The 16,806-nt window shown below is 45.1% G+C and overlaps 1 protein-coding gene across 5 annotated transcripts in view; it reads right to left on the minus strand.

Moving 5' to 3' along the window:
- Nucleotides 1-16,806, minus strand: part of DLG3 (discs large MAGUK scaffold protein 3) — a 54,405-nt gene that overhangs the window by 12,241 nt on the left and 25,358 nt on the right. For all 5 annotated transcript variants that reach the window (XM_032393797.1, XM_032393794.1, XM_032393795.1 and 2 more), the window contains 3 exons: nucleotides 13,415-13,529; nucleotides 435-611; nucleotides 134-209 (listed from right to left, as the gene is read on the minus strand). In XM_032393797.1, the coding sequence (XP_032249688.1) occupies nucleotides 134-209; nucleotides 435-611; nucleotides 13,415-13,529 (368 nt within the window). The remainder of the gene's footprint in view (nucleotides 1-133; nucleotides 210-434; nucleotides 612-13,414; nucleotides 13,530-16,806) is intronic.

Raw genomic sequence — 16,806 nt, forward strand, 5'->3', positions numbered from 1 at the left:
TGATAGGACAGAGCCAGCCCCCTGAAAAAGAGATATTCTGTTGTGCTCCCCAGTTCTCTTATCCAGCAGACAGACTCCAAGCTTCTTACTCCTTTTCACATATTGGCTGATTTCCTTGGGGATCCCCACTTACCCTGTTAGACTCAATCATCCCCGTCCTGGCATGGAACTTCACGGTTTTCAATCGAGCTCTTTCTTTCTTTTCCACCCTGTTTTGGAGTCAGAGAGGAGTCCCGTTACTCACTGCCAGTGTGCATGGTCTCAGCAGCCACCTTTTGGCTCCCTGAGTCCTAACTGTGTCTTGAGCACCAACTCTACCGAAAAGGAATGATAGAGCACATCCATTGCTCTCAAGCAACTTATAGTATAATAGGTACAAAAGAAAGCAATACCAGGAAGAGGGCAAGGAAGGCCTCGAGATCATGACCACTCACCTCTTCTTACTGGGGATCACACCGATTTGCTCGCTTTCTCCATGCGGGGTCACCAGTCTCGCCTGCCACCACTCATCATCAGACGCATTAATGACATGCAGAATGTCACCATAGGAGAAGCTGAGCCCCTGGCTTGGCAGGCAGCTGTCCCGAGTTCGATCATAATCAAACAGGGCCCTGAAACACACAGTGAAAGATGAAGTCATCATCCTAACCCAGAATGCCAGGAGCCTGGCACTCTTGAAAGGATGGCAGAGGAAGGCCAACGCAAAGAGTCAGCACAGACCCAACAGCCTCAGAGCAGATCAGAGGGAATTCTCCAGGAGACTGCATCCTTCCTTCGGTCTCGATGTTATAGATATATGCCTCTTCTCAAAGAACATCCCGCTCTCCCAAAAAAGGGGAATAAGAGAAAATCTTTCATGAGTCCCAATGCCTCAAAGCCTCTATCTAGACACAAGGTGGAAATCCAAAGTAGAACACACAACAGTCCTCCCCCCTCACCCACATCCCAGGGAAACAAGTTAGCTCTACCAAAGGGCTTCCTCAGTTTACAAACATATCTTCAAAAAGTAGTTGAAGGTAGGACATAAAAATGTTAACTAGTCTCAAACAATGAATGGTAAATGCTGCAGAGACACAAAAAAGGACGTGTCCTGGGACAACTAAGGAAAAAGCTAAATCTGACATTCACCCACACAATAATAAAGTTGAAAGGACCCTGCCAAGCAGCCTCCTAGTTTAACCTCTCATCTTACACAGAGGGAGAGGGAGGCTCAGGGAGGAAGAGTAATGTGACCCAGATCACACACCTACCTAACCTAGGATGGTGGCCAGGTCCTCTGACAAGACATGCAGAGTAGAGTGATAAAGGAGAAGGTGGGAAAAGGCGGGAAGGGAGCTATACCATCCAGGCTTGAGAAAAAGGAAGAGCCCAGCTTGGCTGTAGCTGGAAGTCCTAGAAATTGAGGTTGGAAATAAAGGTCCGGGGCAAAATTTGGAAGGCTCTGAATATACCTGATCCAGTGGTCCCTGAAGAGTTGAGAGTAGGGAAGTGACACATCAAAAGAGCCTTAGGAACATGAATCCACCCTCATATGTAACGGGATAATCGTGTGGAGTGGGGTGGGGTGGATTTGAAGGCAAATCTAAACCGAAACTACACGCTCAAATCCTTCAGGATCCACCGCTGGCTCTGGCTCTGGTGAAGCTAGCACTTCACACCAAAGCTCCCCGCTTCCGGGAATAAACTCACCTGCATGAAAGTGTCTACTATTCTCACCCACTGGATCTCTGCTCATAGAGTCACTGTGAATGGGTGATTTCAGTGAGAAGTTTGTATTTTTCTACTCGCCATCGAGCCTCTCTTTTTTATATTCTCTGTTAACACCTTTGTACACACAGCCCAGTGCATTTCCCAGAACTAGTTCCAAGATTTAGACTTCTACCTGCAGTTCGGTGGTCTGTGGCTCGGCTGGAAGCTGCAAAGTAAAACCCACTATTTCCCCACGTGCAGGCCCAAATGAAATACAGAGGACAGTAAAACTGTGCAGAGTGAAATACCCATCTACTTTTTAAACTTCTTCAAAGAGAAGTCTTAAGAAATCAGTATCAGATTATTTGAAAATGAAAATACCCGAACTCCCACATAAAGCCTTTATCTCCCTCAACTTATGCACTTGAAGCGGTAAGGAGAGAGGCCGGGCCAGCAGATCAAGGAGGCACTCTGCCCGAGAGGCTCTTTCCTGGCTCTGTGCGACAGGATCAAGGCTGAATGCATTTGCCCTGCATTCGAAACTGAGTTTCCTAAAGCAAGGAAGGCATTCTGTCAGATGTTCCTACAAAGACGTGCATGGTGAAGACCTTATTCTAAGTGACAATGAGAAACACTAAATGTCATTCTGGGCTTCAAAGATTAAAACAAATGTAGTAGGGAAAAGAACAGAACTTGGATTAAGTACAAATTAGTTTGGGGAGGGAAGAAGGAAGATGTTAAAATGAATTACGAGAGATTAGGATGAGGTTGTAAACACTGGAAGGGAGAGCTTACTGGTGACAATCCAGGGACAATCCAATATATATTCACCAGTAAGCTGCAGCACATGTGATCAAGTTGACATAAACATGTTTTCTGGATGTCAGGCAGCCAATTATTGGTCATTTTTAAAAATGTGACATTGAAATGAAACTAACATGGCAGGTCACTTCCAAGAGGAATTTCAGATACCTTACCATATTAAGACACATGTGCCACGAGCTAAGTAACAACAAAGTAAGTGTGGATCCCAGTCACCGAGAACGCCAGCAGTGAGCACTGCACACGGGCGGCAGCGCCGTGTGCTTCACTTCTACCCACAGGCACAGGGGCCTTTTACAACTTTACTTTTAAAAAATATAAGTCAACATAAAAAGAAACTGCTTTCAAATATTTGTGCTGTTTCTTTTTCTTTTCTAACACATCTCACAATCACTGATTCTTCTTGCTATTTGTTGATTACTTTTTTTTTTTTTACATTTTAGACATTAGATATTGGTTTTTCTTTCTTTTTTAAAGAATTTTATTTATTTATTTGAGAGGGAGAGAGAGAGCGAGAGATCTCGATCACAGAGGGAGAAGGAGGAGGAGACTCACCACTGAGCAGGGAGCCTGATGCAGGACTCGATCCCAGGACCCTGGGATCATGACCTGAGCCGAAGGCAGACGCTTAACCAACTGAGCCACCCAGGCGCCCTGAGATAAATGGTTTTCGATAGCACTCACCTATCCTTTTGCCCCTGTCCTCCCAATTTAGTTATATCACATTTTGGGGGGAATAAACCATATTTAATTTTACATTATTATGTAAACACTGTCCATAGATGACTACCCTTCCTTTCTTATAAGGTTTTTCTACGGTTTCTTTCCTGCCAGAAATACTTAATTTTTTATCTGATAATTTTTCAATATCCCTATTATTTTGTAGCTTATCTAACACAGAGGTCTATTTAGATTTACTGTTTCTTTTTGTTACAGCCAAAATATTTGAAAGCAGTTTCCTTTGTAGAGCCAGAAAAGAGGAGATAGGAAAAAGTTTAATTTTTTTGCATGTTATTATAGTATTTGAGATTTTATACTCTTCATATGCACGAATTTCATTAAAAATTAAATTAATATAAGCTCATTATAGATAATTTGAAAAACATAAAGTCTAAAAACAGAAAAATCACATTTAATATAACTCAGAACTGTTCTTCATATTGTTGTGATACTATATAATATTGTGTAATAAGTACACAGAAAACAGATTTCACTGAGATGGAAACATGCTGTGTATTTACAATTTGGCAACCTTAGTTGTCACTTGAAATTGTATCATTAATATTTCCCATATCATTGATTATTCATCAAAACTAATATTTTTAAAGATGATACAATATTCTACTATTAAGGATATTCATTAATTAAACAAGTATTTTTGAGCATCTAATATGCTCAGGCACTCTTCTGGGTGTTTAAGGAAAAAAAAAAAAAAAGGAAGGAAAGCACCTGGCTTGAGTCATTTACTTCCGGTAAGGAACATGTTTGGCTCTAAGTTGTCCAGCAAAGAAGGCAAAAAAAGCACTATATCCCACTAAAAAGTGGTCCCTAAGTTTACCTGGATTTTGTTTGATGAATTTGTGGATGAGGAACACTGAACAACAGAATAAAGAATGTTTTTAAACTATGATTTTGTTAAAGACATAGCAGCACATTTGAATTTGAAATAAAAGAAAATGAATTTGAAATTCTGAACCATAACGTCATTCTCAGTTGAGAATGTAAAATGAATGAATAAGAATTTCCTTTCCTATCAGTCAGAACTACAAATGGAAAAAGAGCTTTGCAGGACATCGGAGCCTCCGAAGTCCCTAAGTTTCTTTCCAGCTCTAGCATTTCATGAGCTCAAGTCTTTCCTAGGTCTTCTCTACCAGGTTCAACATGCCCAATTCCCTCCCGAGTCCTTCCACTGTCGTGATGGTGATTTCTTTTCCAAACCCACGGTGTAGATTTTCTCTAAATCCACTTTCTCTCTTTTCCTGCAGAAATTTTATTTGACTATGAGCTAGAAAACTTCCTCAGAGATGACAGAAAGCAGGCCCAGAGGCACACACGGCCTCATCTAGAGTTGTGTGGTGGGTGACTCTCACACTGGGGCTCTTAAATCTCAAAAAAATTTCATGAGGTCTAAGTCACAGTCACATTACAACCCCCCCCCCAAAAAAGCTAATTCCCCACTTGGCTATGTCTAAAAAATACCTTTCTTCCATTATTTAAACATTCACTTTGTCTACTCTGTGTGGGGCACTGGGTTTGATAGGTGGGAGATGCCGAAGCAAGATTAAGTCCTGGCCTTACGGGGTGTGCTGGCTGAGTGTGTGGTAGTGAGAGGCACGAAGGTGAGATAAGACAAGGCCTAAAAGCATTCAGAGGGAGCATAGGTCAAACCTAACTTGGGGAAGCTATGAGGAGGGGTTGACTTTTGAACTGGGTCTCAGTGAAGGTTCGGGATTTCAAGAGAGATGGAGAGACGCCCTTCTGGCTAGAAAGACCAGTGTGAGCAAAGTCTTCGAGGCAAGCAAGCCACGGTGTGTGGCAGGGTCAGCAGCACCCAGATCTGGCTGCAGTGCAAGGTGCTCAGTCCGCAGTCCAGCTAGGGAGTCGGGCATTCACTTAGTGGGCCTTGTAAGACCGACTTCATGGCCTCAGCTTTTTTATCATTATCAGGCGAAACTTCCATGTGGAAGGTACAATTAAGAGAGAACAAGGGGCGCCTGGATGGCTCGGCCGGTAGAGCACAGGACTCTTCATCTCAGGGTCGTGAGTTAAAACCCCACATTGGGCATAGAGCTTACAAGAAAGAAGGAAATAAGGAAGAAATTAAAACAACAGGCTGTGTAGTAAACTGAAAGCACCTTTCAAATGATGTATATTTCCTGTAATTGAAAAAAAAGTATGTAAATTAGACCTTAATGAATTTTGGGGGCACCTGGGTGGTGCAGTCGGTTAAGCGTCTGACTCTTGATTTCAGCTCAGGTCATGAGATCAAGCCCCGAGTCGGGCTCCATGCTCAGTACGGAGTCTGCTTCAGTTTCTCTCTCCCTCTCACCACCCCATCTCTCTTGCTCTCTAAAATAAATAAATTGGTCTTTAAAAAATTTTTTTTAGATTTTATTTTGAAAAAGTATCGACTACCTACGTGAGATCTTTAAGAAGCATGTTAAACTGTGGCCATCTAGCAGTGATGATCTCTCTAAGGAACAGCCTGGAACCTAAAATTGACAAGGACTGGCTCCTTGTTACACATGCCTCAGGTTACTGGTAAGGAACTGGTAAGAGGATGAAGGAGCACCTTTCTCCACAACCTGGATATATCCTTAGGGCAAGCACTAGAGAAAGTCAAGGCAGATACCATCCCACCCCTTTTAAATCAGACTGAACCACTGTCCCGAAACTGAAATCCTATACATGGAAGGCCCAGATGACATAGCAACAAAATTCTTCAACCTCTGACTCAAAAAGACTGAACAGAAAAAAAGAAAGTCAATACCTATTTGTCTCCAGACACCTAAAACCACAGTTAACCACTCTGGTACCTTGGTCCCACCCCGTGTGTGTGAGTTTATTGACAAGATGGTGTGTTGGGAGACTAGAAGCTTCAGAAACCCCTTATTCTTTCTGGGTCTAGATAAAAAGAATTTCATGACAGACTCTGAGTTGAGGACTGGTCAGTTCAGAGGGAAACACTATGTCAGGAGAGAACAAAGCTTATGGAAATATTACCATCTCCAGCCTAAGATCACAGTAAGTGGTCTACATAAAAGATTATTCTTCAACCCTGAATATGTTCCTCCTTGGTTATGGCCACACACCTCTGTGAAGCAAGGGAAAGCCAGATCCTGGGTTTTCCTGCAACTTCTCAAACGTTATGGCCAGGCCAGAAAAACACCAACCTCTCTTAAAAGCAGGGTAAAGACTGGCCCTGAGAAAATGTGGCATGTAAAAACAAAGTGAAAGTGGGCAACGAAGCAGGCTTCCAGAGCCAAGTCACACCAGCAGGAAAAGCAGATGCTCACTTCCCAGGGTCTGCAGGTTGGAGTTCCCGAGCTAGGCTTCAGCACGGCAGCTTTAAATGCCGCTGCCTATCTTCCTAAGGAGAAAGCACTGCCAAAGGTCTTGAAAGATATGTTGTGTAAGTGGTGACCTTTCAAACAGTATCCCCTAAGAGCTGCGTGCACCTGCCCACATAATACACGTGCTCTGGGGGCCTTTGCCTAATCTTCCCTTCACCTGGGACCTCACTGGCGGACGGGAAAGCAGGAAGATAATCAGCTCAAAGTAAACAGATTACCAGGCCAAAGTCTCCGCAGTTCAGGTCCTAAATTGTGAGGTTTGGGTCTAAAAGATCCAGAGAAATCAGAAGCACCTGGCACAGCCACCTCGGTGTCTTGGTGAACAGGAATGCAAAGAAAATGGCAACTACCAAGGAAACCGGTCGGGCAGGTTTCTCCAAGCAAAATAAACAAGAGCACTTCAGCCTCAAAGACAAGCGGCTGCTTCCGCTGCACTCACCTAGCAGCGCGCCCACCCGTCTGCCCCCGGCTCCAGCTATCTGTGTGGCCTGGGGAGGTGGGGGAGGGGCTCTGCTGGTCCCCTCTCACCCTCATCAGCTTCCCCGGGTCCAACCCAAGTCCCACCCTTCTCCGTGACCCTGACCACTCCAAATTTCTTTCTTCCAAATTCATGCTATGTATTTAGCAAAGACCTTTCTTAATGTTTTTTACTTACGGCTATTTAATTCCTGCAGTTTTAAAATCTTTCATAGTATATCACCAAAGGGGAAGCCCTTTGCAGACTAAGGCCGTGTCTGACGCTCATAAATGGTGGAGATCAGACTGGGGGAGTGGGGCACAAAACACCTTCCCAGTTACTCTCCAGTTGCTATCCCTCAGAGTTCTCCCATTGCACTTCCCTCCCATGCCCGTTGGGGTCTAAGACACTGCTTTCTTCCTTTGGTCAGTGTTATGGGTTCAATGTTTGTGTTCCACCAAAATTCATACATTGAGGCCCTAACCTTCCAGGTGATGGTATTTGGAGATGGAGCCTGAGGGAGGTAATTCAGTTCACATAAGGTCATGAGGGAGATAGTTCCCCTATGAGAAGAGGAAGAGACAAGGAGCTATCTCTCTCTCTCTCTCCTTGCACGCACCCAGGAAAGGCCAGGTGAGGACACAGCAAGAAGGTGGCTATCTACAAGCCAGGAAAGTTGGGGGGTGTTGCTCACCAGAACCTGAATCTGCTGGCACCTAGATCTTGGACTTCCAAGTGTCCAGAACTGTGAGAAATAAATGTCTATTGTTTAAGCCACCCAGTCTATGGTACTTTGTTATAGCAGTCTGAGCTTCAGAAAGTACCAGATAAAAGGCACGCATTATTTGAAAATTGAGCAGCCCCTCTCTTGCCTGGTCCATGTGAAGCATGCACTGAGAGCCATAAGGCAATAGTCATTCATCAGCTCTTGACCTTACTGTGAGAGCTAAAATTGCTAGCAGCTTCCGAAAAGCAACCTAAAAGCCCAAACTTGAGTACTCAGGTCGATACAAGATGGGTCATCACAAGACGCACAAGTGCAGATGACAGCAAGTCAGGTCTTCGTGGCACTCTGTGCAGAAGGGAACATGGAGAACAAGGAAGGGCACTGTTCTCCTTAGTCTACTTCAAAGTCTCAGGCCTTAAAGGTCAGTTATGACGTTAGACAGGCAGTCAAGGACCAATTGCCCTGCAATATATGAACATTTGGGGTCACCACACCTGTTGGGTCAGCTGAGGGGATTATAAGCACAGGTCCAAGACTGCTGTTTGGGGAATATGCTCTAGCAACAGGCAGTTCAAGAATCACTGACACAGGAAACCCTGCCCCACCCACCCTCTGGTAGCCCGGAACACCACAGAAATTGCTATTGCTTGTTAAGATGTATATTATTATCACCCCCCAAATCTGTCAGATAGTGAAGCCTGCCAGAATCACCTCACTGGCATTTTAATCCACTACTGAAGCTCATTAATGAACAAGACAAAGTCAGGCTCTCCTAAGCACCACCCTGGGCTCTAAGCACAGGACAGCTGCACAATTAATGTCTGCTTGGTGACGAGAAGGAGCCTTCTGCGGCCTTCTGTGATGATCAAGCCAATATTTCTGACACGGTTTCGGGAATGGAGACTACAGATGCCCCAACATGATTTCCTTCCTCAAGTGGGAAGAAGACTGGGATGGTAGATGGCCAGCCGGGAGGCCAGGACTCCCCAAAGACCTGCCTGATGTAGTTCTGTGGCTGTGAAGAATGCACCCAGCCTGGTGATTTGCAAGAAGAGACTTGCAAAAGCTCTTTCTACAAATATACTCTCAAGCCTCTTGGCAGCTTTTGGAGGACAAGGTCTTTCGTTCATTCATTCATTCAAGAAATAGACAAAAGAACATCCAAGTTTAGAACTTGGAGGGTCCCTGGAACTCTCACCTACCCTGTGTCTTTTCGTACTCCCTTCACATCAGAATGACCTGAATTAAACACCCCAACCACCCTGATCCTGAGCAAGAGGCTCAAGAGAGACATACTTCTGTGGACTTTTCCAGCGTGGAAGGCAAGTTCACTAGCAGACAAAAGCCCTAGAGTGGGCAGAAAGACAGGCTCCGCTCATCCTACCTACACCCCTGAAGAGATGACGCTAGTATGGTGAAGGCTGGGGAAGGCCTTTCCATTAAGTCACTAGTGATCTTAAAACCAAGTCACGGGCGCCTGGGTGGCTCAGTTGGTTAAGCGACTGCCTTCGGCTCAGGTCATGATCCTGGAGTCCCTGGATCGAGTCCCGCGTCGGGCTCCCTGCTCAGCAGGGAGCCTGCTTCTCCCTCTGACCCTCCCCCCTCTCATGTGCTCTCTCTCATTCTCTCTGTCTCAAATAAATAAATAAAATCTTTAAAAAAAAAAAAAAAAACCAAGTCACATTTTCCAAACACTGTAATCTCTCCTTCTTCCCACAAATCCCACCGCCCCCCTCTCGTTCGTACAGCGGCAGCTACCTAGGGTTCACCTGCTATAGGCTCGGTGGCGCTGCAAGACAGTGGTATTTGCTCGGCAACCCATGCACACCAGAGAACAACAGACACTCAGGAGAAGGCAAGGGCGAAGAAACATATCAGAGGGGAAACAACAGGAAAAGAATCAGAGGTGAAACCCCAACTGAAAACGGCTCCTTCGTTTTAACCACCTGCTGCCCAGTGTCTTCTGTGTAGAGGGCAAGCTACTGGAGGGCATCTGCTGCTTCCTTGAATCCACCTCCACAACCATGCCCCAATTCTTAGCCCTGTGCTTCCCTGCTTTCCGCACAGTAGGAGCTACCGTAAGCATCATGTTCGGTTGTTCAAGTGAAACAGAAACAAATAGCCACAGTGACAAACAACTGGTTATTCCTGAGCGTTCTGGTTGCTTGTTAAAAAAAAAAACAAACAAACATTTCCCCAAACCCAGTGAATCCAAAGCAGTAAAAGAAGAGCCTGGGGATCTGTATTTTTCCTAGCATGCCGGCTGATTCCTATCAGCAAGTTTGGGAAATGCTGAAAGAACCAGGCTCCATGGTCAGAACAACCGGGTTGAAATTCCAGTTTTGAAACTTCTTGGCTGTCTAACTGGAGTCTCTGTTTTCTCATCTGTAAAATGAGAATAAGGTCTACTTTGCAGCATCATTTAAAGGATTTTAATCACAATTTAAAGAGGATCACAAAGGCCCTAATGCATAGATGTTCCCTGACGGTTTGCTTCCCTTTATCCTGAAGACATCTCAGAACTACTGAAAACTTCTGATTAGATTATGTCCAGATTGTGGCTTTAGCTTCAAGCCCCTCTTGCAACAACCAGGCAAATGGGTGCCCAGCCTCTTCTGAAACACCTCCAGTAACAAAAGATCAAAATTTACTATCTCTGGAAGCAGTCCATTCCATTTTCAGACAGTCTTAATCATCAGCTCTTTCTTCCTTCTGTGGAGCTGAGATCTGCCTTGGGTGACAGAACAAATCTAATCCCTTTTCCACATGATAGGGCGATGCAATTAACTTAGATAAGGAAATTGAGGAGCAGCAGGTGTGTGTGTGGGGGGGGTTCAGTTTTGAACACACTGCTTGTTTGAGGCACTAGGAGAGCAGCTTCATGCACACGTCCAGCAAGTAGTTGATATGCAGGTCTGGGGTTCACTAAGGACATCAGGGATGTCATTTATACAACAACAGGATCAGAATCTGTGAAAATAAATGACATTGCCATTTAGGGGGCAGAGCTAATGAAAGATATCAAGGAATGGTTAGCAAGGTAGGAAGAGAGCCTTTAAAGAAGCAAGCAGGGAATTCGTGGGAACAAATGTGGTGAAGAGGTCAGACCAATGGCAGAGAATCAGTGAACCAGTCATTGGATTTGATGACTAAGAGGTCACCGTGGATCCCTGACAGAGCTGGGCTTCTGCTCCTCTCCGGAGCCTTCCGGAGTTGCTTGGAACCACACCACCATGCTGAAAAGCAGATGCACACTTCCTTTCCTACTGAAAGAGAGGTGATTTGAAGACATAGCAGGAGCAAGTACAGATGACTCCAACATTTCCTAACCTGGATTTAAGAGGGGCTTCTCCAAATAAGGCTCCCAGGCTCCTATCTTCTGGTGAAACTCTGCCTAGTACAGTCCTTCCTGGATATGAACCACAGTGAAGAACTTGCCTGTGTTTAATACTGCATTTGCCCAACTTACTGAACCATTGATTTTGCACACAATACTTATTAACATCTCGGGGAACCAGTGTTTCCTGGCACATAATTTGGCGCATGTGGCAAAGAGAAGAGAGACAACAGTTTAAGGGACTATTGGTATCAAGGGAATTTTTCTTCTCTTCTTTTTAAGAATGGAAGAAACTTGAATTTGTTCACATGCTAATGAAAAGGAACGAAGTGCAGAATGAAAGAATGCCAAACAGGCACAAAAGGGAACAGAGCAAGCCAGGCTCTGGTAGAGGGGTTAGCTTAGCGAAGACCTCAGCTCACTGCTTTAGCCCCATAAAACACTTTCCTTGACTAAGTCTAAGTCTAGTGATCACAAATGTTCATTATTATAAAGCAGAGGGCACCGATGTTATCTAGATGAGGTTAAGGGCAGATTATATAAACCATATAAACTGATTCACTAGAAACAGAGTGCAGTGTCCACCCCCTCCCCAGAGTCAGACGCAATGTATCCCTTTCCCCAGGGCCAGAGAAGAGGGTGTTCCAGGTCTTTTGGGTCTTCTAGGTCAGGAGCTAATGCCCCACTTCCCCTACCCAGGCAGGGAGAGCTCTAGCACAGGATAGGTGGAGAGAGGAAATCTAAAAATAAAGCTCTCCGAAGAAACTGTCTTGCCTAAAGAGCAGCTTCCCACGCACACTGGAGTGCCACATCTGCGGGGGCTGGCAGCACGGGAACGGAACAATCCTGACCAAGTCACATAAGTATTACCCTTTTGCCGGGGGCAACAGCACATTTCTGCTTCCCCCATCAGTGTGCCGGTGTCTAGGCTACAGACCCAGAGCACGGGCTTAGTGACGGAAAACAGGAGACTGAAAAGATCACCAGTGACTAGTCCAGCCTTCCCCTAGCTCTCCTCCCTTCACAGCAGGAGGCGAGCACAGCAAAAGTGAAGAAAGCTGCTCTCAACAAACAAGGAGTCAAGTGGAGGGTTCATTTTTAAAAAAAGAATCATGAAGGTTTCTAGTGGGCTTCAGACTCACAGCTGGGCTGCTCCCTGGGCTCCGCTCCCTGCAGGCAGGCCAGGGACTACCAGCTGAGGGAAAAGGAAATCAAGCACTGGAACCGAACTGCAATTAGCATTTATATCCACTTGCTATCCTCAAGTCAAACCCCAAAGACAGAGCAGTTGTCCCATTGCCAGGCAATTAGCAAATGTAGCCTTCTCTCCTAACCCCGCAGCGGGTATCAGAGGCCACTAGAGAAAGTTCAACCCAAGAGTCTAACACAGCCCCACACCTAAGCAGTAAACGCACACACACACACAGCGCTCTCTCTCTGGCTCAGGGGAGTTACCCCACCACCTCTTACTCTAAGGATTTTAACCTTGGAAAGATACAATGTACTTGCACCACACTGCTGGGAGTTTTGCCAAGAAGCTAGGGCAGGAAGAAGAAAACTATCCCTACTTCTACAAGGAGGCCATAGTGTTCGCTTAGCAGTCCAACTCCCCAAGAGGTTTGTACTTTGACCTGCCCAAGTATTATAATGTGCCTCCAGGGTCAAAAGCTTAACCTTGCTCAGTATCTCAGAATAGCTTTCAGCAGCAAGACAGTCAATGCTATACATCCGTTCCCTCCACCCACCCTTCCTGGGGACCATACACCATCCCATCCCATGTTCCATGATTCAGATACAGCAGACCGGCGCAGCAGGGAGGAAGAAAACACCGTTTTTAAAAAAAGACCCAGAAGCAGCAACCTGTCAGTTCTTTGGTCTCTTACAAGAGACCCTGTACCAGAACACAGTGATAGCTGATATGCTCAGATACAAAGGCTGATGTCTACTATGCATATGTGGAAGGGGGGGATGCCAAGTTTTCCCCTCAAATCACAGATTGCAAGCAAAGTACTCTGAACATTTGAGTGCTGTTTGAATGCTGACTAGCAACAATCACCCAGCAGTCTTTTACAATTAGAGCAAACTGAAATGTTCTCGTACTGAGTCATTCATGAGCAAAGAGGAAGAAGCCAGCTCACAGAAGGGAGAGACCCTGACCATAAAGTACACAGCCTGAGCATACAGTGCAGAATGTTGCTTTAGTACTGGGCGCACACGCTCCCAATCCCACTAGTTAAACAGGAAGGGCTGTGTCGGCACAGAGCTCTCCTCACGCAGCACAAGGCCTGGTGCTCAGAAGTGTGACTTACCTGACATACAAAGACCTCTTCTCACTTGTTCGGAGGGACCCAGACCCAGAGCTCATGCTGCTGTTCATCATTTGTTCTCGCAAGTCATGTATCTTCGATTCAAAGCGACTGTACTCTGTCAGGGAGACAAGGACAAGAATGAACCCAAGGAGCTGCACCAAGCCTGGGGGCCAGTGGCTAAAGAGCCAGGAGGACACTGGGCTTCAAAGCAGCCGGTGCCAGCACAGTCCATCTTTGCTGTGATAAGCAGAGTCCCTCCTCCAAGCACAGACAGACAGACGTCTTTCCACTCACTGACCAAGAGAAGGAAGAAACACACCTGAAAAAGGAGTAACATTCGGACATATCGAATGGCAAAAGCTTTTATCTGCCTTGAAATCTCACTGATCCTTAAAAAAACAAAACAAACAAACAAAAAAAACAACTGGAAAGAGGTTCCAGTGCAGCCTTCATAAATCTTTAGAGCAGGCACTAAGGCCCAAGGAGAGCAGATGGGAAAGGAGACTTTCCCAAAAAAGTGGATTGCAGAGAACAGATGGCCCTGAGACACAGGGTGGAGGGGCTGGAAAGGACCTGAGGCCATTATATCATTGTTAGGCAAGGAAGACGATTTGTTTCTAGATGACGTTTTCTTTTTTTGGAGGGGGAGATTGGAACCCAGTACACAAAGGTAAAAACAAACAAACCTCACAATCAGATGAGAAGATCACAAAGCTCTCCCGAGTTCTTTCCCTTCTAACAAACAGAAATTCTCCCAAACCGAAAAGTCTGCTGTCACCTTTCTCCTCCAAAATCATCTAGTCCGTGGGGTTGTTAAGTCCATATGCCCAGCTTTATACCCCACTACCACCATCACAACAGCCTTGAAACAGCCTTATCACTCTGGAAAGGCAACTACATGTTTACTCCCAACTTGAGAAAACCTGAGAGAGGAAAATTAATTCTAGCTGTACAATTATTATAAAAGGCTTTTTTTTTAAATAGGGATGCTTTGCTGTGACATTCTCCTAGTACATTTAAAATATGATATTCACATTTATTCTCCCCCCACACACAACAATTTTTAAGGTCTGTAACTGCTGCATAAAATGGGATATATGTAAAGCACAGGCTGTGGAAATGGGAGAAGATAGGCATACCTCATTACGACAAGATTTCAAAGGAAGACAAAATTTATAGTAGGGGTTGAAGGTTGTAGAACTGCTTTAAAAAACAAACATATTTCCAGGGAAAAAGAATTCCACAAAAGCATTTTCATGCACCATAGAGGGCTGGCAAGAAGCATCCCCATCTAGTCTGTCTGACTCTACACGCAGAAAACAAAACACCTGTTCCAACACCTGACACTCCCCTTCCCTCGGCAAAGCAATCTGACCTTCAGCTGGGTATAAAGGGAAATGCTAAAAAGCCTTAAGGGGAGGGAATGGAGTTTTAACTCACACAAACATCCTCAACAAAGTTTATTTTTGTTCACTCTGGTACCAATGAAGCCAACTGGTTAAATTCATGTGTTCTTTGATTCATCACGCACTGGTGTTATGGTGATTTGTCCTCATTACCCACTCCCGTCCATGAAATCCTGCAGGAAGCGGTTAAGTCACTGACTCACCCATTAAGTGTTGGGGGAAAAAGACAGCAGCTGGACAGTGTCCCCGTTCTGAGGGTTACAAGGCAACACATCAATATCAATGAGGCGTCATGATCGAAATGTAGAGGGTGGCGACCGGTGTGTCATAGAAGCCCTGGACCGCCCGAGAGTGCAGCAGCAGGGCTGTCTACCTTTCCTCCTGCCCAGGGAACTGGCCCTACTCCAGGGCTCAGCCCTCCACCCGGGCCCTCTTGTGGGCTCCTTTCTGGTCCTCCTCCTCACTCACGGGCTAGCAGGAGAAGTTGGTGAGACAAAGAGATTTCTGACCAGGCAGCCCTTTCTTGGGGAAGATAAAGTAGAAGGCAGAAATACGCATTGAACCCAGAAAAAATATATACCAAATCTATCCCTAAGCCATTTCCCCCCTCTCGCAACTTGTTTGTATATTCCCTTCTTTGGAATTGACTTGCCCGCTGAACTCCAACTTAGCAGCAGGTCACGGCAGTTGCTTAGTAACTACGTTTCTTAAAAAATCCTTTAAAAAACAACCACCAAACCACTATTTCCTCAAAGCTCCTAATCCAAGGTTGATAATGCTGGGCCAGAGGGCCCACTTAAAATAGACTACAGAAAGAGAACAAGGCTGTTGCTTTAAGGAATCCACGTTCTGTCTTCTATGTGCTACTAAGCTTTCAAGACTATTAAATTGTGTTTTATTCATTTTCTCCCATTCAGATGATCCCCTTAGAGTTCCAACTGCTCATCAGTCTCTGGCTTTTATCTGTAGAATTATCCAATGTCCACTAGGCACAGGGTAGCCTCTGAATAAATGACTGTTGGGTAAATGAGGAGCAAATTAGAAAACTGTGCCCAAGTTGATGCTTCTGTTCTCAAACTAATAAACCTAATGGTTTATTTAACTGATGGCTGCCAGCTTCACTGAGGGCTTGGGAAGGTAGTTAAGAAGTGTTACCATTTCCTTTTATTCCCAAGGTTAACTGTTGGGAGTAATTGGGGTATATGGTTTTTTTTTTTTAAGATTTTATTTATTTATTTAAGAGAGAGAATGAGATAGAGAGAGAGAGCATGAGAGGGGGGAGGGTCAGAGGGAGAAGCAGACTCCCTGCTGAGCGGGGAGCCCGATGCGGGACTCGATCCCGGGACTCCAGGATCATGACCTGAGCCAAAGGCAGTCGCTTAACCAACTGAGCCACCCAGGCGCCCGGGTATATGGTTTTTAAACACCCTTTTGTGATGTTAATAACCCATAGTGGGCATCTGATTAACAGACTTTGTTTATAACAAAGAAAAATAATAAATCTAACAAAAAACATTTAGAATAGTCTTAAGATAGATAGTACCTCATCTTAATACTAGAAGCATCATTTTCCAAGGACAGAAGCTTCACGTAAAAAGCATCTGAAGTCTAAGACCTCACCGTCCCTCCTCCCCTTCCACTTATAACTAAGGAAGCCATCGCTGAAAGGCATCTCCTAGGCTGGCCAATGCCTAGTCACTGCCCACCAGACCAGCCTCTAACCCAAAGGGCCCACTTCAAATAGGCTACTTTAAAGAAACAACACTTACTACTTAACTCTCAAGTCTACTAAACTATGTTTTATTCATTTTTTCCCATTCAGATGAACCCAACCATTTGTGACCCACAAAGATATCCACGGTGAGTCACTGCTCCCTGGTTCCCTTTGCTAATCATGGAGAGAGAAATGAGGGGTGGGGGCACAATCAGATGTCATTCCCTGAAACAGGGTTTCTCATTGACCGCCTGGGGTGCCACTGAAAGAGC

Source organism: Phoca vitulina, unplaced genomic scaffold (assembly GCF_004348235.1).
Source record: "Phoca vitulina isolate PV1807 unplaced genomic scaffold, GSC_HSeal_1.0 scaffold77, whole genome shotgun sequence".
Lineage (NCBI taxonomy): Eukaryota > Metazoa > Chordata > Mammalia > Carnivora > Phocidae > Phoca > Phoca vitulina.